This window comes from Drosophila gunungcola (genome assembly GCF_025200985.1).
Source record: "Drosophila gunungcola strain Sukarami chromosome 2R unlocalized genomic scaffold, Dgunungcola_SK_2 000011F, whole genome shotgun sequence".
NCBI lineage: Eukaryota > Metazoa > Arthropoda > Insecta > Diptera > Drosophilidae > Drosophila > Drosophila gunungcola.
Window position 1 is genome coordinate 1,384,679 of NW_026453169.1, and position 23,175 is coordinate 1,407,853.

The 23,175-nt window shown below is 39.4% G+C and overlaps 7 protein-coding genes and 1 pseudogene across 13 annotated transcripts; 3 read left to right on the top strand and 5 right to left on the bottom strand.

Moving 5' to 3' along the window:
- The first annotated feature begins 139 nt into the window (after nt 1–139).
- Nucleotides 140–872, top strand: LOC128255431 (ventrally expressed gene D protein). Its single transcript, XM_052985030.1, has 2 exons — nt 140–272; nt 332–872. The coding sequence occupies exon 2, from the start codon at nt 332–334 to the stop codon at nt 578–580; it is 249 nt and encodes an 82-aa protein (XP_052840990.1). The 5' UTR covers nt 140–272; the 3' UTR covers nt 581–872.
- A 246-nt stretch (nt 873–1,118) lies between these two features.
- LOC128255425 (KH domain-containing, RNA-binding, signal transduction-associated protein 2) lies at nt 1,119–3,474 on the bottom strand. The gene is given in 7 exon segments (XM_052985023.1): nt 1,119–1,699; nt 2,007–2,092; nt 2,236–2,325; nt 2,628–2,973; nt 2,976–2,991; nt 3,049–3,170; nt 3,229–3,474. Coding segments are annotated over 7 exon segments (948 nt in total). The 5' UTR covers nt 3,383–3,474; the 3' UTR covers nt 1,119–1,565.
- Nucleotides 3,475–3,933: 459 nt separating this feature from the next.
- Nucleotides 3,934–4,731, top strand: LOC128255439 (DNA polymerase epsilon subunit 4). Of its 2 annotated transcripts, none has more exons than XM_052985039.1 (2): nt 3,934–4,167; nt 4,227–4,731. In XM_052985039.1, the coding sequence occupies exons 1-2, from the start codon at nt 3,987–3,989 to the stop codon at nt 4,511–4,513; spliced, it is 468 nt and encodes a 155-aa protein (XP_052840999.1). In that variant the 5' UTR covers nt 3,934–3,986; the 3' UTR covers nt 4,514–4,731. The 2 variants fall into 2 exon arrangements, with proteins under 2 accessions (XP_052840999.1, XP_052840998.1); XM_052985038.1 differs by having other exon boundaries at nt 3,939–4,167; nt 4,221–4,731.
- A 141-nt stretch (nt 4,732–4,872) lies between these two features.
- Nucleotides 4,873–8,044, bottom strand: LOC128255438 (KH domain-containing, RNA-binding, signal transduction-associated protein 2). Of its 2 annotated transcripts, none has more exons than XM_052985037.1 (5): nt 7,645–8,044; nt 7,072–7,576; nt 6,911–7,012; nt 6,215–6,396; nt 4,873–5,489 (listed from the first exon to the last, which is right to left on the bottom strand). In XM_052985037.1, the coding sequence occupies exons 1-5, from the start codon at nt 7,898–7,900 to the stop codon at nt 5,344–5,346; spliced, it is 1,191 nt and encodes a 396-aa protein (XP_052840997.1). In that variant the 5' UTR covers nt 7,901–8,044; the 3' UTR covers nt 4,873–5,343. The 2 variants fall into 2 exon arrangements, with proteins under 2 accessions (XP_052840997.1, XP_052840996.1); XM_052985036.1 differs by having other exon boundaries at nt 6,215–6,399.
- A 3,059-nt stretch (nt 8,045–11,103) lies between these two features.
- Nucleotides 11,104–13,334, bottom strand: LOC128255356 (chymotrypsin-like protease CTRL-1; annotated as a pseudogene).
- Nucleotides 13,335–14,284: 950 nt separating this feature from the next.
- Nucleotides 14,285–16,967, bottom strand: LOC128255357 (serine protease grass-like). Of its 3 annotated transcripts, none has more exons than XR_008267653.1 (7): nt 16,642–16,966; nt 16,536–16,581; nt 16,225–16,370; nt 15,618–16,158; nt 14,978–15,026; nt 14,768–14,918; nt 14,285–14,713 (listed from the first exon to the last, which is right to left on the bottom strand). XR_008267653.1 is itself a non-coding variant. In XM_052984905.1 (7 exons), exons 4-7 carry the CDS (start codon nt 15,892–15,894, stop codon nt 14,475–14,477), a joined length of 684 nt encoding a protein of 227 aa, XP_052840865.1. In that variant the 5' UTR covers nt 15,895–16,158; nt 16,225–16,370; nt 16,536–16,581; nt 16,642–16,967; the 3' UTR covers nt 14,285–14,474. The 3 variants fall into 3 exon arrangements, 1 of the variants encoding a protein (XP_052840865.1); XR_008267652.1 differs by having other exon boundaries at nt 14,768–14,881; nt 16,642–16,964; XM_052984905.1 differs by having other exon boundaries at nt 14,768–14,886; nt 16,642–16,967.
- Nucleotides 16,968–18,429: 1,462 nt separating this feature from the next.
- Nucleotides 18,430–21,401, top strand: LOC128255361 (KH domain-containing, RNA-binding, signal transduction-associated protein 1). Of its 3 annotated transcripts, XR_008267655.1 has the most exons (5): nt 18,430–18,982; nt 19,050–19,695; nt 19,753–19,853; nt 19,909–20,311; nt 20,368–21,401. XR_008267655.1 is itself a non-coding variant. In XM_052984914.1 (4 exons), the coding sequence occupies exons 1-4, from the start codon at nt 18,685–18,687 to the stop codon at nt 20,151–20,153; spliced, it is 1,290 nt and encodes a 429-aa protein (XP_052840874.1). In that variant the 5' UTR covers nt 18,430–18,684; the 3' UTR covers nt 20,154–21,401. The 3 variants fall into 3 exon arrangements, 2 of the variants coding, with proteins under 2 accessions (XP_052840874.1, XP_052840875.1); XM_052984914.1 differs by having other exon boundaries at nt 19,909–21,401; XM_052984915.1 differs by having other exon boundaries at nt 19,912–21,401.
- A 463-nt stretch (nt 21,402–21,864) lies between these two features.
- Nucleotides 21,865–23,173, bottom strand: LOC128255363 (28S ribosomal protein S29, mitochondrial). Its single transcript, XM_052984916.1, is given in 2 exon segments — nt 21,865–22,402; nt 22,405–23,173. Coding segments are annotated over 2 exon segments (1,176 nt in total). The 5' UTR covers nt 23,102–23,173; the 3' UTR covers nt 21,865–21,923.
- Nucleotides 23,174–23,175: the final 2 nt, after the last annotated feature.

Below are 23,175 nucleotides of genomic sequence, written 5' to 3' on the forward strand. Positions count from 1 at the left end.
AGGGGGTAAACACACGCGCGACAAGGACAACAAAGCGCTGAGGTCCTTACAATGCAGCTGCATTTCGGTGGAGGAGGAATTCCGCAATGTGCGCAGGGCCTGGCGGCCATATGGTGGCTCCTAAGGGTGGTGCTAACGGTGGTGATGGTGGTGGTGGCGGTGGCACAAGCCTCAAGCGAGAACTTTAGTTTCCGGCTCAGTCTTTAACTGCAAAGCGGCCGGGACACACAGCTAGTCAGCGGAATAAATCAGCGCCTCTACCAACAGCAAAGGTGAGTTCCCGTCGATTAGTTTTTTTTAAAGAAAATCACAATAAGTTCCCATCAATCAGATGATACCGCAAAACGAGAATCCCGCTATCATCCTGGATGATACTTACGTTGAGGAACACCAGTTCTCTGACCACTGTGGCCAGAGTCGTTGTGGCCAGGCACAAACTGCTTTTGAGGTCTACCAAAGAATCCTGCATCGATTACAAAATTATTCACAAGAGAACCCCACAAAAGATAGTGAAAGCGATCTGAAGAAACAGATTTGGCTTGCCAGCTTTACGGGAAGGCCAATACAATATAATTGTTAGTTCGAGAAGCCTGGCAATTGCAATAACTTTGTTACATATATAAAAATAAATTAAAATCTTATGAAACCGTATCCAAAATACCCAAAAGTGAATCTTTAATATTTACAATCCGTACAAGTAAATAACAAAAGAAGATTTTCATTTTTAAACCTTTATTTATTTGTCCTTAATTTAAACTCAATATCACTAAAATGTTAAACTACTTACCCGTCGGTTGATGTAAATCAAAATTGTTTTAGGAAAAAATGTGAAATATTTTAGTTATGCAGCAACTTTTATTGTTTATTCAATTTTCTTTCTTTTTTGTTTATAAATTCATAATGGTTTATTAACTTATTTTCAAACGCCATTTGATATCTTGATGTCCAAAATGGATTGTGAGCTGCACTTATTTTCTTTTTATTGAACAATGAGATATTTTATTCCGTTTTATTAATTCACTAATTTATTTGAATGTACTGCTAGTGACATATGTGTTTAAATACGTATGCATATATTGATTGTAAAGGGGAGGATCGGGTTAATATAATCGGTTCGATTATAGTTGGATCTGTTGGAACAGTATTTATTAAATTTATTGATTGCGTTTTATTTTATTACACATATTGAGAATCAGAAAATTTCGAACTCAGGAAATCATTTATTTAACATAATAGTATATATTGGGCTTATGTGATCTGTTGACATGGTTCAGAAGTCTCGCCTAGGCCTAAAGACTTTGTCCTGCACGCCAACAGTTCGAACATGTAGGTTTATGCGATTTTAAATTAAGATTAATATTATGTTCTTGGGAATTGATAGCGCAAGTGCGCGTTTTTATAAATGTTATTTGTTAATAGCATCATTTTAAATGCTGCTTTCTTCTTGTTAGGCCAAGAACAATTTCAATTTTAAGTATATTCATTGTGTTCCCATTATGGGTTTTATAACATAAACATCGTCCTTAGTTATCATTTATAGCGGTGTGTGGCGCAGCTCGGTACTATTATTTATATTTTTTGAGTATGGTATACGGATTGGGCTTATAGGACTTGATGGGCGGTTCGCGCATACGTTTCATGTCAGTCGGATATGGACGTTTATATGCCGCTGCGTTTGTTGGTATTATTGATGGACGTGCTATAAAATTGGTTCATTATTATTTTTAGTAAGTTATGCGTGTATCAATCATTGCTATATAAAAAAGTTGTTTGTTATTTTAAATTAATCATTACAAAGTATTACATACTTTTGGCATTAATAAATTCTTGTTCATTTATTGGTATTGGTAATGATACTACAAGCTTGCCCAAGGAATCCCAACCAAAGTGCAACCCACAAGACTTGGGGAGTGCGTGGAAGGTAAGGGGCGATTTTATATAATAGACCCCGGCTCTACGAATCTACGGCTGAAAGGATTAGAAAAGCATGCAAGGGCTCCACTTACGTTTGCTGTACTCATAGCCCGTGGGTGCACGCTTGGGGGGCATACGGTGCTCATACTCGTAGGCCACCTCCTCCGCCTCATCGACTCTATAAGGAATAACAATGTTAGTTGGCATATCAACGCACGTTGGCTAGGGTTCAAGGCACTAATCAGACGCGGGGACGCTTTGGTCCTTTATTCCTGGTGGGGTCATTAAATGATACAAAATTATACTTTACAAGTAACTTACTCGGGCGGATTTTCCGCAGCGCGCTTGATCAGATTGATGTATTTGGGGGCCCCGTTGCTGCTGCCTCCAAGCTTCTTGTCGAAGACAGATCTGTAATTAACATTTTAACTTAGATACCTGTTCCCTATCTTAAGCCTCTGTATACCATCTAATCTACTTTTAGGAAAGTCTTTGTCTCTAGATTAAATTATTAGACGAGTTTTTAATAAACAGTATATTTAATTTTCAAGAAATCATGCAATTATTATTTTTAAAAATATGTTTAAATGACTTTTTTATTAATGTCTATATCAAATTTGAGTTATATTAATTAAAACGATTCCAGGTGCATTTAGGACCATGGTTAGGTAAGTCACTTTGGTATACAGAGGTTAATTAGAATGTCCTCTTACCTGTAGGCCTCCAGGTTGGGCCCATGTATGGTCTTGGCCAACTCGGGATCCATTTTGATCAACTCGCGCATCTGGTCGTGTGAAACCTCGTCGTTCTTGTCTGGAATTAGATACTTACGGATCTCGGCCAAGGCGTAGGCTATACGGGCGTAGCACTCCGCCGGCGTGGCCACCGTGCTGACCTCCAGGAAGAGGTCCTTCTGCAGATGGGCATATCTCGGATCGCCCGAGCTGCGCAGCTGCTCCTCTTTATTTCGATCCCGGATCGAGCTGCGTCCCTTGATGGCTATCTTGCATTGGGTCTCCTCTTGAAGACGGCGCAGCGAATTGCCCTTGGGTCCCAGAATTTGCCAGTGAAGTTGAACTGTGAGGAGGTGTTAGGAATTAACAAGGACTCGGGAACACCCATATATTGACCCACCTTCGGATACTGCTTGACGGGCACGAACACCTTTTGGGTTATCTTCATCGGCTTCTGTTTGTACACATCTGCGTAGAACTCCTTGCCGGGAATGCGACCAGTGCAGTAGACTCGGTCCACAGCTGCAAAGTGCGGATTATTACATTATTTTGCACTTTTATGGTGCCAAATGGATTTTACCCTCGTCGATCAGCAGCGCGCATAGTGGGAACTCTGCGGACAAACGCTGGCGCTCCTCGTCCAAATCGGCCAGAAACTTTTGGGCCACCTCATTCAGACGCGGCTGATGGTCATGAGTTGCGGGCTTCTCAGTAAACTCGCTTGGAGGTTCCATTTTTATCAGTCAAATATTAAAGGAACTTTTCTCAACCGAAAACACACAGTCTGAAAAACTGTATCTATAACAGTGCTCAAAATGGCCGCAGGGCTGTCAAACGTTTCGAATTTCAGGGCTGTCGAGCTTTTCAGACCGATAACTATTTGTGATTTCACAAAAAATCTTTTAGTGGCAATATGATAAAGCCAAAATATATAATATACGAATAATATTTAAAACTTGTAAGCTTATCCAAACAATATAAAATAAATGTCCATAATATTTGATATACAAAAGAAAACAAATTTCTGTTGCACTATTATATCAGCGCAAACATTAAAATTTTTAAGGACTAGCTGCTTGGAACATTTTAAGTTTTCTTCTGCATTTTTCATTTATTTGCATAACCGAACCCATGTAGTGAATCTATAGAACCCATATAGTGAATGATGAGTGCTGGAGCCCACGCAGTTTCTTCTTAGGAAAACCCGGAAAACTAGCTGAAAAAAGCTAAAAACCGCCAGGATTTCAGAGTTGCCAGCCCTTCACTATCGATATTTTTGGCGGCAACTGTGTTGCTCATCCCTAAAATTGTTGTTCGTATTTTTTTTTGTGATAAACAATGGCCAGCGAAAACTTATTTGCGCACGAATTCTCGGAAGAACACGATCTGGAACTGGAACAGGCCATGGAGACGGAGGCAGACGAACCAGGGGAAACAGAGGAACCCCCCGAAGTTGTAGACGAAACGCCAGACAGTCCTCCAGAGGAATCGACCACAGAACCCCTTGCAGACAAGCCGGGTAAGGAACAAACACCAATAAATAGGATAATGCCTCAATAATTGATCTATCAGTAACAGTAACGAATGGCCACAAACCTTCTGCCGATCACGAGGCCAAGATGACACAACTTCCCTTGGCCAGGATACGGAACATAATGAAACTGGATCCAGATATGCAAGTGGCCACAAATGAAGCTGTGTTTACGGTGGCCAAAGCCGTGGAATTATTCATCGCCTCATTGTCCCGCGAATCCTATACGTATACCGCTCAGTCTAAGAAGAAAACCATTCAAAAGAGGGACGTGGAAATGGCCATATCGGCTGTGGACAGCCTGATGTTCCTAGATGGTGCCATGAACTTTTGAACTCTCTGTTGGGAAACGCCAAGGATATAACCCAAGCAATGTCGAGCCAATGAAACAGAATTCGTCGATTATTATTTTCTTTATTTTGGGATATTTTTGCGGCAAACACATTTAGTTCTAATCGGCCTATTGGTTAAATGTTAAAAATAATATTTAAGTTATAAAACAACTGTTGATTCGCAAGAACAACCAAAATAAAGGGAAATCATAATTATAAACGACAACGTTGAACGTTTCACAATACTCGTTTCTCGTGGGAATTTATAACGAAGCCGGCATTGGGTTAATTTTTGTACTGCTGCTGTTTGTTGTTAATTCGTCTGACCGCAATAAATACTTACTTTGTCGTTGGGCATATATCTGGGGTTTATTTGCTGCTTTTATTGTTGGTTTTATCTCCATAATCTTATGAAACAATATTTCCAAAGCTTAGTCTAACATTACGGACTGATTAATTAATTGTTTTGGGGATTTTTGTTTGTGTTTTGTTCTTTTTTTGTATTCGCTTTAAATAGCTTTCATTGGTATTTAGGTTTTGTTTTATTTTTACAATGATTTCGAGGATAAAATTTGTTGCATTGATGATTTCGTTTTTAACACAATTCAAATATTGGACAACAATTGCAATAAAAAGTTACGTTTTTCATTTGATTTTTGTTTAGATAGTATATTTAATAGGTGTGCATAGTTGGATTTGTTGACTTTAAACATTTTTGATAATTTGTTTGGAATATATTTTATACTTTGCTTAACTTTGTTTAGTTGTGGTTGTTGTTGTTGTTGGGGTTGTTGTTGTTGTTGGTTTCTTGGGATTTTGGTAAATCGATGGGTTAACGTATTTTCGGATATGGAGCCGAGCGATAACGCACGCTTTCACGAGATCGGGATCCAGTTTCGTAGTGAGCAGATGAATGTGATCCCGAGCCCGAGGTTGTTGGTCGATATGACGATGATGAACGACCATTGCTTGGTTTTGCTATTTTGGAAAGAATTTTATTTGTTGTTTAGATTTTAAATTGTTTTTGTCTCTGTGGTGCTGTTTTTGGTTTTGTTTTTGTTTGCTTAACATATATACATTGTAAAAAAAGAAAAATAAGTTGTTTAACCGGTTTTGAATGCACTACACCCTACGAAAAGTTCTTCTATTGAGTGAAATGCATTTTCCACGTTAAAAAAAAAGGTTTTACACAAACCTTCCAGTTTGGAATTTATTTAAAAACATGTTTTACGAATAATTATTGCGTTTTGTGGCATGAAGTTTTATGAATTTGTTTTCAAAGTGTGAATTTAAGTAATTTGGTTGTTTAGTCGATATTGTTTTATTTGTTGCTCTCGCTTCTTGTGAGTATGTTAGTAGTCGTCCAATTAATGAAGATGATTAAATTGTCGCTGTACGCTTTAGTTGAGCTCGCCTCTGTTCAGGCATAGTGCATTTAAAATCTTGTTAAAACGGGATGGGTTGCCGTTTATCATAATTTTGGTACGCGGTTTGGTGGCGGTTTCTGTATTTTGCGTTTTCAATTTTCGTCGCTTAGTTGGATATTTTTTGTTTTGCGTTCGAGTTTTTTCTTTGATTTGCGCGTTTTGAGTTTAAACGATTACATTGCTATTTGTCGCATTCTTTTTCTTTTTTCATTTTGTTTATTTTTACATGCCTGCTGAGGGAAGAGATTAATAGGTCTAGATCGCTAGATATCTTACCTGGATAGGCCGCCGCGTAGGAAGAAGAGGACGAGTGTGGGTGATACTCACGCCGGTAGTCGCGCTCGTAAGAGCTGCTGTCATACTGGGCGTGGTGGGTCGAGTGCTTGGATGTCTGGGGCGGCGGTGTGGCATAGCGATCGTATTCCCCGTGGTGGTCGTAAAGCTCATGGTCCCTGGATCTACTGAAAATTGTATAGCATTAAAATAAAGGTCCTGAACCATTGCATAGTATTGCAGAGAAATGATAGTCTTTTGTCTGGGAACCTATTTGATAGTGTTAATATTACTTAATAAAAATCTTCGTCTCTAAAAATCTAGCACTGTCAAATAGTTCTGGTCGGTAAGCCATCCGATTATGTATGATTTAAGAAATTAAAATCATTCAATCTTATTTGTACTGAAATAACCAATGAGACCTAAACGATTTAAGAAACTGATATAAACACACACTTTCTATAATTATTTAATGACTTTTGAAGCTGTTTGCTTATAACGTTAAGGTCGGATGATTCCAATGAATTTTGTATGGTAATCCTCTCGATATTATCTCGTTAATGGGGCTTGATCAAAATGAGAGGCTAGTTTGATTCAGCTGGTGATCCTGACCATGAACATAAACTCTAATAGCGTTTGGATCTGCCCCCTCTGTAACGGCCTCTAAAAGGATTATTAACTTGATTTAACTTATCCAACCTGTGTGTTTTGACAATGCCATAGTTGGGATCGTCCATCACGTATCGTGCCTTCTCCAGAATCGAATAAACTTTGGGCTTGGAGGAAGCAGGAGGTGGAGTGCTGTGACGACACGAAATACTCAGTATACGATTTAAAACAACAAAAATATACGAGCTTACCGAGAACTGTAGGCTCCATGATCGCCGTACGACTTGGAATAGTGATGAGACTTCTTGTACATGCGCTCCTTGCCGTCCATCTCGCGCAGTTGCTCCAGCCGAATGTCGTCGTTGGCATCGGGTATCATGAATTTCCGGATCTCGCCCAGCGCGTAGCTGATCCTGTGATAGGCCTCCGCCGGAGGGGCCACCGTGGATATCTCCACGTGCAGATCCCTGCTGAGATGGGCGTACTTTGGGTTACCGGAGCTGCGCAGCTCTTCCTCCTTTCCATGGTCGCGCATCGAGTTGCGCCCCATCACGACCATCTTGCACATGGTTTCCTCCTGCAGCTGGCGCAGCGTGTTGCCCTTGGGGCCAAGGATCTTGCCAACAAAGTTGAACTTGGGATACTCCTTGATCGGAAATAACACCTTCTGGGCCACGCGGATCGGCTTTTCACTGTACACGTTGGCATAGATCTCGGGCTTGGGTATGCGGCCGCTGACTAAGATCTTCTCCACTTCTGCGGGGCCGTGAAAAATCGATTAGCTCCGCTTAAGTAGGTCTTACGTGTCCCAGGGTCAAACTTACCGTCGTCGAGCAGCCGCTTGGTGATGATGTGCTTCTTTTCGAGCGTCTTCTTCTCCAGCAAGCACTCCTGCAGGTAGGCGTTCGTCTTCTCGTTCAACTGGGGTGTGTCCCGGAGCGCGGCGTGGCTTGTGGTGTGTCCGCCGCCGTCCGCCTCCGGAGTCTCCGGAGCACCGGTCGCCGCTGGCTCCTCGTCGCGTCGCTTCCTCTTATAGTCGGCGGCGTCCTCGTTGTAGTCCCTGTCGTAGTCGCGCGGCATTCCGGCTTAGGCAATTTCTGGCCTGGTGGAAGTGTAAATTCAAAGAATACCACTAGGTGGAAAAAATTCTACTCCTGCAGAATTAGTTGGCTGAAAAAATATGTATGTGGTAGCACGGTTTCGATAGCACCGCGGTTTGGTAGTGGTGGGAGACGGGCTATCGATTACATTCGATAGAAAAATACCTAATCGTGCTGCAGTTGTAGCTAAAAAATTTTCAACAAATAACTAGTCTTAAAATTTTAGCAATGATTAAATATAAATATTTTGATATTGTTATACAAACAAGAAAGGAAGCAAACATCGCATGCCGATGTTTATATACCCTTGCTGTTGTTGCATAAATTAAATATTTTTTCTATCCATCAAAGCTATGATGATTTTCACCTTAATTATTCGATCGTTCGTATGGCAGCTATATGATACCGTTTTAAGAGATATATAAAATTAAATGTGTAAATCGAAACTATCATTACTTTGTCCAACAAAATTTAGAAAAAAATTTAAAGTTACAATTTTATTTTTCAATTTTTTTTTAAATTTCGATTGTTTTTAAAGGAGCTGTATGATAAAGTCGTCATATTTTGATCAAATTTTAACCGTAAGTTCAATATAATAAAATATCACTAAATATCAAAGAACTTTAAAAAATTTAAAAACATCAATGCTATGATTTTTTTTTATTTTTTTTTCCCGATTGTGAAGGAAATGGTCTCCTTCACAGCGCACAGTGGATCCGCTTGTATGGAAGAGCGGCCAAAAATACTAATAATGGTCATAACGTGCTGAAATTTATAACAATAATTTAGCAAATTTGTCTAAACATATAGCAACAAAAATCGGACTTATCGATCGGCTATATCCTATAGCTCCCATAGGAACAATCGATACCGAATTATAAAAACATATTTGTTTAATCTAATTTATTACGATTTTGGTATGGAAGATATTTTTCGTAGTTATACATATTCTTAAAAAACTAAAATAAAAATCAAAAAACAAAATATAAATGAAACAAAAATTATAAAGCATCGTCAAGTAATTCGTAGACAGATGTAAGCAAACTCGACCTATCTTTTTTAGGAAGTTGTCTCTGTCCTGTTAAAAATGGATCTGAACGCAATAATAAATAGTTCATGACATCTGTGTTTGTTAAAGTACGAGATACTTTCCGACTGTGTTGAAGTCTACATTTTTTTAGTTCCTTGTTATTGGACTCTGCTGCTTCCTCTGAAAGCTCTCCTATCGACACTAATGCATACTCTATTACAGCTGAACCATGAATTAAGACCTTATGGACGGTAGCCGGTAAATAGTACCATGGATATGCAGCTATAAGATATTTGGCTGTATCCAGCGCGTAATTTTCAAATTTCTCCACATTAATTTTGAATCCCGATGCCTCATTTCCTCATTTTTTCGGCGTTGGTTCCATTACCTGTGCACCACATATTAAAAATATGCAGACGTGGAAAAACACATTTTTGCGATGCACCTATCAAAATCCAAAATCAAAATTTAAATAATAATTTACAAATTAATATTTTTGCAAAAACACAAACCACTAAAGACGAAGACAAAGCAACAGCGCAACAGCACAATAAGCAAAGACTCACCTTTAACTGCTTTAGTAATATTAGTAGAAAACACACATCGGCAAATTTCGGCAGCTAATTTTAAAATATTTAGTAACCTAAAATAAGACGATCACAAAAACATACAAACCAAGTTCTGGGTTTTCTTGGAACATAACTAAAAGTCTAACTAAACATAAAATATACTTTAAAAAAATACACAAAAAAGGGTTATTCGATGAAATTAGTTTTACGAAAGAACTTTTTCAGGAAAGTTAATTATTAATATCTCAATTTAAAGTAAATACCTTCAATTTCATAATTCATGTTAAATTATTCAAATCGGAGCACTGCAGCGTACGTCTGATCACTTTAAAGGGCGAATTGAAAGAGAGAAATAACTTCCAAAGCGCAGCTGCGTTGCCAAAATGAACACGTGTTCACGATTGCAAATCTATTTTTAGAAAGTACCGTTAGATTTCTAGTAAAATCCGGTATGCCAAAGAGAAGTTTGGACTTTTAAGAGACAATTTTGATACATTTTGCTTAAAAAATATGTCATAAAATTTTTTGATTTTTGGCCTCTGACGGAACCACGCTGCAGCGTTGCAAACTGAAATGAAATTATAATACCTCTGCAAAGGTAAAAAAATTATTTTTTAATTTGCAATATCAGTTAATAATGTATTTTTGCTTTTTTTGTTGTACTTATACAAATTTATTTATGGCATAGAAACCTTCCCAACCAGAATGACATCCAAGGATAGAAAAAATTGCTTTGTTTTTGACTTTTAGTCTATATTTCTGAAGGACAAGTCTACTTGGTATAGTTTCTTACCATTTTTGATTCAATGGGATTTGTATCCAGACAAACAATAGTTTGAGGATTCTTATAAATTTAAGTAATTAAACGCAAGAATTAAGTTATATTATTACAATATAGAAAGCAAGCGTTATTTGTCAAGCTGAAATTAAAAGTCACACCCTTTTTGTCTATAAAGCTGAAAAAATTTTTTTAGAAGTAAATTAAAAGCCTATAAAACAACTGTTAAAATTTCAAAAAGAAATAAAAAATCCATAAATTATCATTTTAAAACAGTTTTTAATATTAATGCTGGCAATAATAACACTCTTTAAACCTTTTTTTTTGTGGAATACAAACAACAATCTTCAAATAAATTTCAAAGACTACCTCTCATACAAAAATTAAAAATTTTATATTTTATTTTTATAATTATTTTATAGTTTATTCGAAATTTAAAACCTTGGTAAAGCCATTCTAGTTGGTTGCTTAGCTTAATATTTTTTCATCGCATTTGCGATCAACTCAGTTTGTCTCATAACATTTGTAAGAATGTGGCAACCATTATATGAATAGCTTACCAAACCAAATAAAACGAACCGTTCTTTTTCCGAAATCATAATCCTTTGTCCCAATATGTCGCCAGGTTTTAAAAATGTATGGCTCATTCCAGAAAGAGCATTCGCACAAATTTCATTCGTATTGATTGATCTCTGGGTCCTGAATGAACACTCAAGGGGTTTAACAAATTCAACGTTAACAGCGGAAATTCGCACGTTGTCTAATACAAAAAGGGGCGAATTAGGTTCCCCTTTCCGTTGGAGTTGTGTGTTTGAAAGCATACAGATTGGTTTTATTCCGTCTGCGAAAGACAAAGTTGTGTGATCGGTTGGATAAACCATAACAAAAAGGTTACCTGGTGGCGTCACCGGTCGATTAAGTTTTAGCAAAGCTATATCATTTATTTTGTGCTTAAGGACTAAGTCAACTCTGTATTCACCATGGGACCGTCCTTTTCCGACTACATCAACTTCTCTGTGGAATAGTTGTAAAAACATTTCAAATTTCTTAAATTAATATATATCTAAAATCGATATCTACTTATCAAACAATTAAAATTACTTACAGCGCAGCAGTGTTTTCCGGTAAGTCTCTGGCAACTGTTATGACAAAACCTAAAAATGAACAGAGACTATTTAACCAAAAGCTTAAAAATTAAAAAAAAAAAATTAATAAAATGTACTTCTACGGTCTGAATTTGTATACCCTTGCAGAGTGTGTTATAAAGTATAAAAAAATATTTAAACTCTTTATTGGCAACAACAGGCGAATCGATCTGTCTGCCTTTCCGTCCGTTTACATATATTTTAAACTTAATGTTAAGGCCGAGAACTTAGTATGTAAGCCAGTAAGGGAAATTTATCCATTGACGTACAGAAATAAATAACTTAAGCTTTTGCAAGATTCGATTATATGAAATAGCTGTATATATATGACATAGGGGCTGGCTTTTGGTCCATTTACATTAATGAAAAAATTATGCTTTTAATTTTATTAAAATCGAATAATTATCGAATAATTAAGCTGCAAATCATCATAGCTTCATTTTTTTTAAACACATACGCAAGCAAATCATAATTTAATGTTGTATATGAACTTCGGCCTGCCGAAGTTTGCTTCCTATCTTGTTAGTCTTACTTTAAACTTAAGACTTCGATATTAAATAAAAAATGGTTTAGAATAGTTTTTACTGTATAGATACGTACGGTCTGTGATCAGCACTCCCTTGGCCCTAAAATTAAGTCCAAAAATTTCGGCCTGTAAAATTGATGCCATGGTTTCGCCACCGCAGTCCCCGTGCAACCACATGTCTTGAATTATTGCAGGCGGAGATTGTTGTGGCTTATTAGAATCATCATGGTCGTTTAGGTTTTTCTGTATCCAGTCCACATAACTAGCCACATTGGTGTACACTCCCGGGCCATTGCAAGTTTTTAGGCCAAAGCTTACGATACCGACCTGAAATTCGCGGCCTACTGCCATTAAGGGCCAGAGTAGTACTTAATGGACCTCCGGAATCGCCATTGCAGGAATCGCTGTTATAGGCACCTGCACATATCTCGTCCGAACTGAGAGTCACATCCAAGCGGCTTTTGCACTTGGTTTGATTTAAATGGTTAAGTGTGAATGTTTGAAGTATATCCGAATCCATGCCGTCACTTTTTATTCCCCAGCCAAAGGCTTTAAACGTTGCCGGAAGCAAACTCCTATTCTTATCCACAATTATACAGATCGGAAGAACGCGGACTGCAGAGAAATGCATTTTATAATGATAATGTTAATTAATAATAATATGTCAAAGATTTCACTTACGGTTGTACTCGACCCTTCTTGATAATTTCAGCAAGCATATATCATGCTGATACTTGTGTATGGACCACAAACGGTGCACTATTGCAGTAGTGACATTGTACTCAAGGAGAGGATCACTTTTGTTGTATGCTCCCAAACTTACAAATCTGTTATCATATTCAAATAATATTTTTATTTGATGGCTTTAAATATTCGCACTTACTAGTATGCGTAAGAGAAGTCAAATGTTAAACCGAAAAGACTACGTACACAGCTCATTCAGAATAATTTATCTTCGACTGATTAAATTTTAAAATCTTTAAATTACTTACAATTTTTTTCGTTTGTGCGTGCAATGGGCGGCAGTTAAAACAAAAACTAAAAAAAACAGTGGCTTTTATAAATTATAACTGCTGTTTTTTTTATTAATATACGAACGATTGTGAATCAGCGTGCCTCCGCAAAAAAAATCGGTCTCATTTCTTATAGCTGCCATCCAAGCAGCGTATTCTTGATTTGCATTCTGTCCATTGACAACTTTGCCTACATTTAAATATCCACAACGATTATCCAAAAACAGGGAGGTTCCCAGGTAGCAAGGAAAGCAAGTGATCAAAAAAATACAAGCTAAATAAGTCTGCATTTCACAAGATTTAGGAAGGAAATGACAACGAATTTGTGACTAACTCTCAGCTTCGATCTCTCTTATCAGTTTTTATTTTCACATTCCACAAATTTATTTTTTTTGTTGTAGCTATGTTGTGGCGTATGAAAATTTTTTAAATAAATGATTTATTTTCTATGTATGTAAGTTTATGACCAGTTTTGTTTGTTCTAGTCGAAATATCCAATCGGCTTTAAAAGCGTTGTAACATATTTTATAGTTTTGAGCATAACACCGCCAAATTGATGTTTAAGTAATTTTAATTAAATTTTTTTTAAATTGATGCAAGATTATATGAAAAATACATACATATGTACATATGTCGACAATATGCCAAGCTTGCTGTAAATAAATATATATTAAAATGTTAACTTAAAACAGCATTTTGTATGTATATTATTCATTATAATTATATAGCGAGTCGATATCAAGTTAGTTTAGGCTGTCTAATTGAAGCTTTTCCAAAAGGCTTCTTTCTGTTGCAGTTAGTTAATAAGCCGGTTACGACGAATATATCATATATGAACGTATGCCGGATCCGCTGAAAATATCTTTGTGGAACATAAAGTACTTTTCTTTATAAAAAGAGAAAAGTTAAAAAAAATAGTTCTTGAGAAGTTGTAAAAATTCCATGACGTAAGATTGTAAAGAAAATAACTCAAACCACAAAAAAAAAAATAGTTAAGTCAGAATTCCTTAATCGGTCCGTTTAAAATCGTCAAAAATTGTAAAATCGGCTGTAACAAGTTTAGGCTGGTGTACACGGCTGAAAAAACGATCGACCCTTTATTTAGAATAATCTGTCCGAAAGAGCATTGCTTGATCGATTTTGAATATAAATCGATTTATTCAATAAAATCTAATAATATTAATATTAATGCTGGCAATAATAACACTCTTTAAACCTTTTTTTTGTGGAATACAAACAACAATCTTCAAATAAATTTCAAAGACTACAAAAATTAAAAATTTTATATTTTATTTTTATAATTATTTTATAGTTTATTCGAAATTTAAAACCTTGGTAAAGCCATTCTAGTTGGTTGCTTAGCTTAATATTTTTTCATCGCATTTGCGATCAACTCAGTTTGTCTCATAACATTTGTAAGAATGTGGCAACCATTATATGAATAGCTTACCAAACCAAATAAAACGAACCGTTCTTTTTCCGAAATCATAATCCTATTGTCCCAATATGTCGCCAGGTTTTAAAAATGTATGGCTCATTCCAGAAAGAGCATTCGCACAAATTTCATTCGTATTGATTGATCTCTGGGTCCTGAATGAACACTCAAGGGGATTAACAAATTCAACGTTAACAGCGGAAATTCGCACGTTGTCTAATACAAAAAGGGGCGAATTAGGTTCCCCTTTCCGTTGGAGTTGTGTGTTTGAAAGCATACAGATTGGTTTTATTCCGTCTGCGAAAGACAAAGTTGTGTGATCGGTTGGATAAACCATAACAAAAAGGTTACCTGGTGGCGTCACCGGTCGATTAAGTTTTAGCAAAGCTATATCATTTATTTTGTGCTTAAGGACTAAGTCAACTCTGTATTCACCATGGGACCGTCCTTTTCCGACTACATCAACTTCTCTGTGGAATAGTTGTAAAAACATTTCAAATTTCTTAAATTAATATATATCTAAAATCGATATCTACTTATCAAACAATTAAAATTACTTACAGCGCAGCAGTGTTTTCCGGTAAGTCTCTGGCAACTGTTATGACAAAACCTAAAAATGAACAGAGACTATTTAACCAAAAGCTTAAAAATTAAAAAAAAAAAATTAATAAAATGTACTTCTACGGTCTGAATTTGTATACCCTTGCAGAGTGTGTTATAAAGTATAAAAAAATATTTAAACTCTTTATTGGCAACAACAGGCGAATCGATCTGTCTGCCTTTCCGTCCGTTTACATATATTTTAAACTTAATGTTAGGCCGAGAACTTAGTATGTAAGCCAGTAAGGGAAATTTATCCATTGACGTACAGAAATAAATAACTTAAGCTTTTGCAAGATTCGATTATATGAAATAGCTGTATATATATGACATAGGGGCTGGCTTTTGGTCCATTTACATTAATGAAAAAATTATGCTTTTAATTTTATTAAAATCGAATAATTATCGAATAATTAAGCTGCAAATCATCATAGCTTCATTTTTTTTAAACACATACGCAAGCAAATCATAATTTTAATGTTGTATATGAACTTCGGCCTGCCGAAGTTTGCTTCCTATCTTGTTAGTCTTACTTTAAACTTAAGACTTCGATATTAAATAAAAAATGGTTTAGAATAGTTTTTACTGTATAGATACGTACGGTCTGTGATCAGCACTCCCTTGGCCCTAAAATTAAGTCCAAAAATTTCGGCCTGTAAAATTGATGCCATGGTTTCGCCACCGCAGTCCCCGTGCAACCACATGTCTTGAATTATTGCAGGCGGAGATTGTTGTGGCTTATTAGAATCATCATGGTCGTTTAGGTTTTTCTGTATCCAGTCCACATAACTAGCCACATTGGTGTACACTCCCGGGCCATTGCAAGTTTTTAGGCCAAAGCTTACGATACCGACCTGAAATTCGCGGCCTACTGCCATTAAGGGCCAGAGTAGTACTTAATGGACCTCCGGAATCGCCATTGCAGGAATCGCTGTTATAGGCACCTGCACATATCTCGTCCGAACTGAGAGTCACATCCAAGCGGCTTTTGCACTTGGTTTGATTTAAATGGTTAAGTGTGAATGTTTGAAGTATATCCGAATCCATGCCGTCACTTTTTATTCCCCAGCCAAAGGCTTTAAACGTTGCCGGAAGCAAACTCCTATTCTTATCCACAATTATACAGATCGGAAGAACGCGGACTGCAGAGAAATGCATTTTATAATGATAATGTTAATTAATAATAATATGTCAAAGATTTCACTTACGGTTGTACTCGACCCTTCTTGATAATTTCAGCAAGCATATATCATGCTGATACTTGTGTATGGACCACAAACGGTGCACTATTGCAGTAGTGACATTGTACTCAAGGAGAGGATCACTTTTGTTGTATGCTCCCAAACTTACAAATCTGTTATCATATTCAAATAATATTTTTATTTGATGGCTTTAAATATTCGCACTTACTAGTATGCGTAAGAGAAGTCAAATGTTAAACCGAAAAGACTACGTACACAGCTCATTCAGAATAATTTATCTTCGACTGATTAAATTTTAAAATCTTTAAATTACTTACAATTTTTTTCGTTTGTGCGTGCAATGGGCGGCAGTTAAAACAAAAACTAAAAAAAACAGTGGCTTTTATAAATTATAACTGCTGTTTTTTTTATTAATATACGAACGATTGTGAATCAGCGTGCCTCCGCAAAAAAAATCGGTCTCATTTCTTATAGCTGCCATCCAAGCAGCGTATTCTTGATTTGCATTCTGTCCATTGACAACTTTGCCTACATTTAAATATCCACAACGATTATCCAAAAACAGGGAGGTTCCCAGGTAGCAAGGAAAGCAAGTGATCAAAAAAATACAAGCTAAATAAGTCTGCATTTCACAAGATTTAGGAAGGAAATGACAACGAATTTGTGACTAACTCTCAGCTTCGATCTCTCTTATCAGTTTTTATTTTCACATTCCACAAATTTATTTTTTTTGTTGTAGCTATGTTGTGGCGTATGAAAATTTTTTAAATAAATGATTTATTTTCTATGTATGTAAGTTTATGACCGTTTTGTTTGTTCTAGTCGAAATATCCAATCGGCTTTAAAAGCGTTGTAACATATTTTATAGTTTTGAGCATAACACCGCCAAAATTGATGTTTAAGTAATTTTAATTAAATTTTTTTTAAATTGATGCAAGATTATATGAAAAATACATACATATGTACATATGTCGACAATATGCCAAGCTTGCTGTAAATAAATATATATTAAAATGTTAACTTAAAACAGCATTTTGTATGTATATTATTCATTATAATTATATAGCGAGTCGATATCAAGTTAGTTTAGGCTGTCTAATTGAAGCTTTTCCAAAAGGCTTCTTTCTGTTGCAGTTAGTTAATAAGCCGGTTACGACGAATATATCATATATGAACGTATGCCGGATCCGCTGAAAATATCTTTGTGGAACATAAAGTACTTTTCTTTATAAAAAGAGAAAAGTTAAAAAAAATAGTTCTTGAGAAGTTGTAAAAATTCCATGACGTAAGATTGTAAAGAAAATAACTCAAACCACAAAAAAAAAAAATAGTTAAGTCAGAATTCCTTAATCGGTCCGTTTAAAATCGTCAAAAATTGTAAAATCGGCTGTAACAAGTTTAGGCTGGTGTACACGGCTGAAAAAACGATCGACCCTTTATTTAGAATAATCTGTCCGAAAGAGCATTGCTTGATCGATTTTGAATATAAATCGATTTATTCAATAAAATCTTTACAATGTTGAGCAATTTATACCAATATGTGTAATCTATACTAATACTACTAAAAACAACAAGAAAGGAAGCAAACTTCGGCAAGCCGAAGTTCATAAACCCTTGCAGCTATTTCAAAAACTGAATACTTTTGAAAACGTTAAAATTATGATTTACTTGTGTGTATGTTTAAAAACATTGAAGCTATGATGATTCGATAGTTCCTATGGCAGCTATACGATTGTTCCTATGGAAGCTATATGCTATAGTCGTCCGATTTTGATGAAATTTAAACCGTAATTCTGAAATATTTAACCATTAATATATCTCAAAGAACTAAAAATAAAATTAAAAAACAGCAAAGTTATAATAAAAAGAAAGTTTCATGCAGATAGCTTTAAAACTGAGAGACTAGTTTGCGTAGAACGGACGGACAGACGGACATTGTTAGCTCGACTCCTCTAGTGATGCTGATCAAGAATATAATACCTTATAGGGTCGGAGATGTCTCCTTCACTGCGTTGCAAACTTCTGACTGAAATTATAATACCCTCTGCAAGGGTATAAAAATATGTGTCGATATCGTCGAACAGTGGCTTAAAAATAGCTGTGCCTGCGCCACTCGGGCATCACTAGAAAAACCTATCGACTTGCAGGCCATTAGCTTACAGCTTCGATAACACCGATTCGCGCCTAACAGCACCACCGATTGGCGCCCAACAGCACGCTGCAGAAGCACGAGAGTCAGCCCAAGAGACCGGAGTTGCCGGACCGCGCCGCTAACATAGTAAATGTCCGAATAAAATACACACTTGGAAAAAGAGAGAAAAATTAGGGCCACTGGGAAGGCTGAAGTGTGCACACTTGGCAAGCAAATCGAAACGACAGCAAAAGCGACCGCCCACAATCCGCGCACGTAAAACCCGAGACTCGGCGACTTTGCAGGACGACAGAGCGATCCCGAAGGCAGGACAAATGGCGGAGAACGGACTGCGTGTGCCAGGGCCATCCGCGGTGGCTTCCTCGGTGGCTTCCACGGCGGGCGGGTCGGGGGGCGGTTCGGCATCCGGATCCGGGGCCGGCGCCGGAGTGGTGGCCACCGGCAGCAGCGGAGGAACTAGCAACGGGGAGCACGAGAACGAACATAACGCCAATGCGGACAGCGAGAAGGCCCAGCCGGCGCCGGCGGTCCAGAAGTACATGCAGGAGCTCATGACGGAGCGGTCGCGCATGGAGAACCACTTCCCCCTGGCGGTGAAGCTGATCGACGAAGGTAATTGATTTGTCCGGCTCACTTCATGGCAATTACCACTACCACATTTCCCCCTTTCGGCTTTCAGCTCTGGAGCGTGTGCAGCTGAACGGACGCATCCCAACGAGAGACCAGTACGCCGATGTCTACCAGCAGCGCACCATCAAGTTGTCCCAAAAGGTGCACGTGCCCATCAAGGACAAGAAGTTCAACTATGTGGGCAAGCTGCTCGGCCCCAAGGGCAACTCGCTGCGCCGCCTGCAGGAGGAGACGCAGTGCAAGATCGTCATACTTGGCCGCTTTTCGATGAAGGACCGCGCCCGCGAGGAGGAGCTGCGCAACTCCGCGGACGCCAAGTACGCCCACCTGAATCTTCCGCTGCATGTCGAGGTGTCCACCATAGCTCCGCCCGCCGAGGCGTACGCCCGCGTGGCCTACGCCCTGGCCGAGATTCGGCGCTACCTCACGCCGGACAAGCACGACGACATACGCCAGGAGCAGTACCGCGAGCTCATGGAGGACCCAGAAGCGGCCAAAAAACTGACGCTTCGCCAGCTGCAGCAGCAATCTAATGCAGCGGCCAGTGGTGGCGGCGGAGGAGGAGGAGGCGGTGGTGTCGGCGGCGGCGGTGGTGGTGGTGGTGGTGGTGGTGGTGGAGGAAACGGAAACGGAGGAGCAGCTGGATCCGGCAGCAATAATGGCAATGGTAACCAGCGCTCTGGCGGCAATTACAGGTGGGTGGCAGTTGGACGTCCTCTACATTTCAAGCTTAATACCCCTTTCTTCGGCAGACAAAAGTTTCAGCAACAATCACACTATCGCCACAACGAGGAGACTGTCTACTTTCGCTCACACAACAATGCGTACCACCAGCCAAAACCCTATGTGCCAGGTGAGTTTGGATGCTCTTGGCCGATTATCCCGAGAAACTATTCCCGTTTTTACAGCAGCCCAGCGGGGCAATGCCATGCACACCACCTTGCCACCACAGGCGATTGTGCGAGCCTCGCCACCCGGTATGGTCGTTAGTGCGGCCAGCTTCAATGGCCGGAATGCCGGGCTGGGCAATGCCGGCGGTGGCGGGATCATGGCCAATAGCATCGTGGCCACCACTGGCGGTGGTATCGGCGGCGCTGTGCCGCCCAATATGCGCTACCGTCCCGCTGCCCCCTATCAGTTTGTCAAGAAATAATACAGATGGGAGGATGCACCACCCGCTGCCGTTCGCTGTTTGTTCAACTATTCCTCACCATCATTAATGCCTCATCAGGAAGTATTTACGCCCATCCGTCATGCCCATCCAAACACCCACAACCAAAACCACACCAACATCCACACACTGCTCCAAAGGTAGATGTAGTAACTATGAGAACATTGGAAACTTGTCATGCATTGATTTCACCAAGATTTCGGCAGGGTGGAAACCAAAACGAAACGAATGAGTAAATGTATGTTTAAGAAAACTAGCCTAAGTAGACGAATGCTCCGAGGATCAGACGAACACCCCAACATGAACAACACCACCCAACCAAACCAATCAACCGACCAGACAAACACCCACCACCCCACACGCGCGCAAGCACTCCTCGAGGATTGGGTTTATAGGATCACGAGAGTCTGCGATCTGGGACTTCGGAATCCGTGTGTTGGGCCCCTGTGAGCATTTGGAACGGAGAGATCGAAAAGGGAGAGAGGGAGAGATGGATAGAGGAGGAAAAGAACGCCTCGATGTTGGATCGGGCCGAATCGAATGGATTTATTCAGGGATGATCCCAGTCGAGCCAGATGTCCTTGTTTTGTTTTTTCGTATATTATCATCAACTTTATTTTACCACTGACGCATGCAAAGATTTCATCAATTTCTAATTTATATCAATGAATATATATATCTCCTTTATGTTTACACTTATACGTATTCTCCCCGCAGTCGCTTAATCCATTTGCTTTACCAACTCTGCGTTTAAGTTTATCCTATTTTTTGTTTTAATGCATTTTGTATTATGTTTACGTTTAGAAGAGGAGGCTTTTTATTTTTATTTGTTACGTCGCCAGGACAGAAAAACCAATTGCAAAAGATCATGAATAATATATAACAAGTACATATATACAAGCGATATGATTTATAACACATAGTGCATATGCAACAACACACGATCACACGCGCGTACGTATATTCAAAGCATCAGCATATTCACGTAAAACTTTAAAGTTTAAACCAAATGAACATTAGAAACGCAAACGGGAATCTACAGCATAGATCGGCGCAGAAGCCCGATTTCGCCTACGATAATGCAACGGACATAGCAACCACATCCGATCAGAGAAGAATAAGCAAACACATGCAAACATAAACATACATAATTGTTATTGTTGTTAAAAGCAACTAAAATTGTAATAGAAATTATGCAAATATACATACGAATATGACGACAAATGTTAATTGCAGCCTAGTTATTATTTGTTTATCCACCCCACACCGGAACGAAACCTAAGATATATATCGTATATTTAGAGAGTGCTGCCTGCATATCCGCATGGCCACTGAGCTAGCCTTTGTTGACGATGCTTCTGAAGCCACCAAACATACGAAATTTAAGCCCGACCCGACTTTGTATTGATTTCGAACATTGAAAACTGCATGTAAGCCCCATTAACATATACATATGTGAAAGTACGAAACTATATATTTTACAGTGCATTATTATGTATTGCTGATTATCGTTAAATAAATTTCCAATTTGAATTAGCCATGTTTTCAAGTGCGCAAATGAATATAAAATGAACTGGGGATATTTTAAATGAGATTTGCGCTAGCAAATGCAAACTTGGTAATTTCCCTACAAAGCTTAACAATCTTTTAATCAGTTAGAACCAGTTTCTTGCATTTGCAAGAAAATCATCCGTTTTGGGTTTAACAAATGAATTAACTTTATTGTCTAACGAATACAGGATATTCCACGCTCTACAAGGCCCTCACCAGTTGCATTAACGAGTAGGGATTCTTGTTGCTCATGAACTTCAGCTGCTCCTCAAATCCCTGCGGCGTCTTGTTGATCCAGTGGCGGTCGAGATAGTAGTTGATGTAGCTGTGGAACTCCTTGTCCGTGTAGTTCTCCACGTGGACGGGCACGAAGGGATCCAGGTGCTCGAAGCCCTCCTGACCGAGCAGATAGCGCGGCATGTAGGAGTCCATGTGGCCCTCGGTCATGGCGATCTTGTCCACGGACAGGATGCACACTCCGTTCGTCCAGTCGTAGTTGGTGATGTCGAGGAAGGGCTGGGTGAGCGTGATCCGATCCGGAGTCACGCGCTGCTTGTTGTCGGAGAAAATGCGGGTCACCGGGTGGAAGAAGGCATTGAAGCCATCGATGGCCACCATCACCTTGCACTGGCCAGCGGTGGAGAGCTGTTTGAGTTCCGCGATGAGCGCCGCCGTGGTCCTGAGGCGTACTTGATGCGTGCTATCCCGTGCTCCACCAGCTCGATGAGCGTGGAGCCGGCCGGTGTGCTTTCGCGCTTGCTCCACACGTACTCCTTGCTGGTCTTCAGCTGCAGCCGCTGGAGCAACTGGCCGTTCTGGGCCTTGAAGTGCACCAGCCAGGCGGCGGCGTCGAAGGGCAGGTCAATCATACCCTCCTGGCCGGCAGCGTTAGAAGACTCCTTGGGTCGCTTCATCCAGTTCGGGGCCCAGGGCACGTGGACCAGCAGGAAGTCGTTAAGGGCTCCGTAGTGCAGCACATGGGCCATTGTTAGGGTTTTGCCGGTGCCATTTTCTCCGTACAGCACATACCGCACCACCGGCTTGCTCAAGTCGGTGGCCTTAATGTACTGCAGCAGTTCCAGGGCAGGATTCCGGACCATCAGACAGGCCTCCGTGAAGGTCTTGATCTGCTGCTCGTACTGTTTGGGCAGGCCGCCGCCGGCAAAGATCTGCTTCTTCTGATCTGCGGGAATGGTGTAGAACTTGGCCACCTGCAGCGCTGAGTGCTCGCCGGGATCGGTGACTGCTGTTCGGAACTCATTGATGACCGCTCCCTCCTCCGGAGCAGCTGCGGCATTCGTGGACATCAGCTGGACATGGCGCTGCAGCTGGGCGGAGACGCGCGACAAGTTGCCAAACCGATTTCGGATCATTTTCATTGAGAAATCCTCGAATACTTGTTAAATAAGACCTGCAGCTGAGAGCTGAGCACATATGGCGGGTATCGACAATC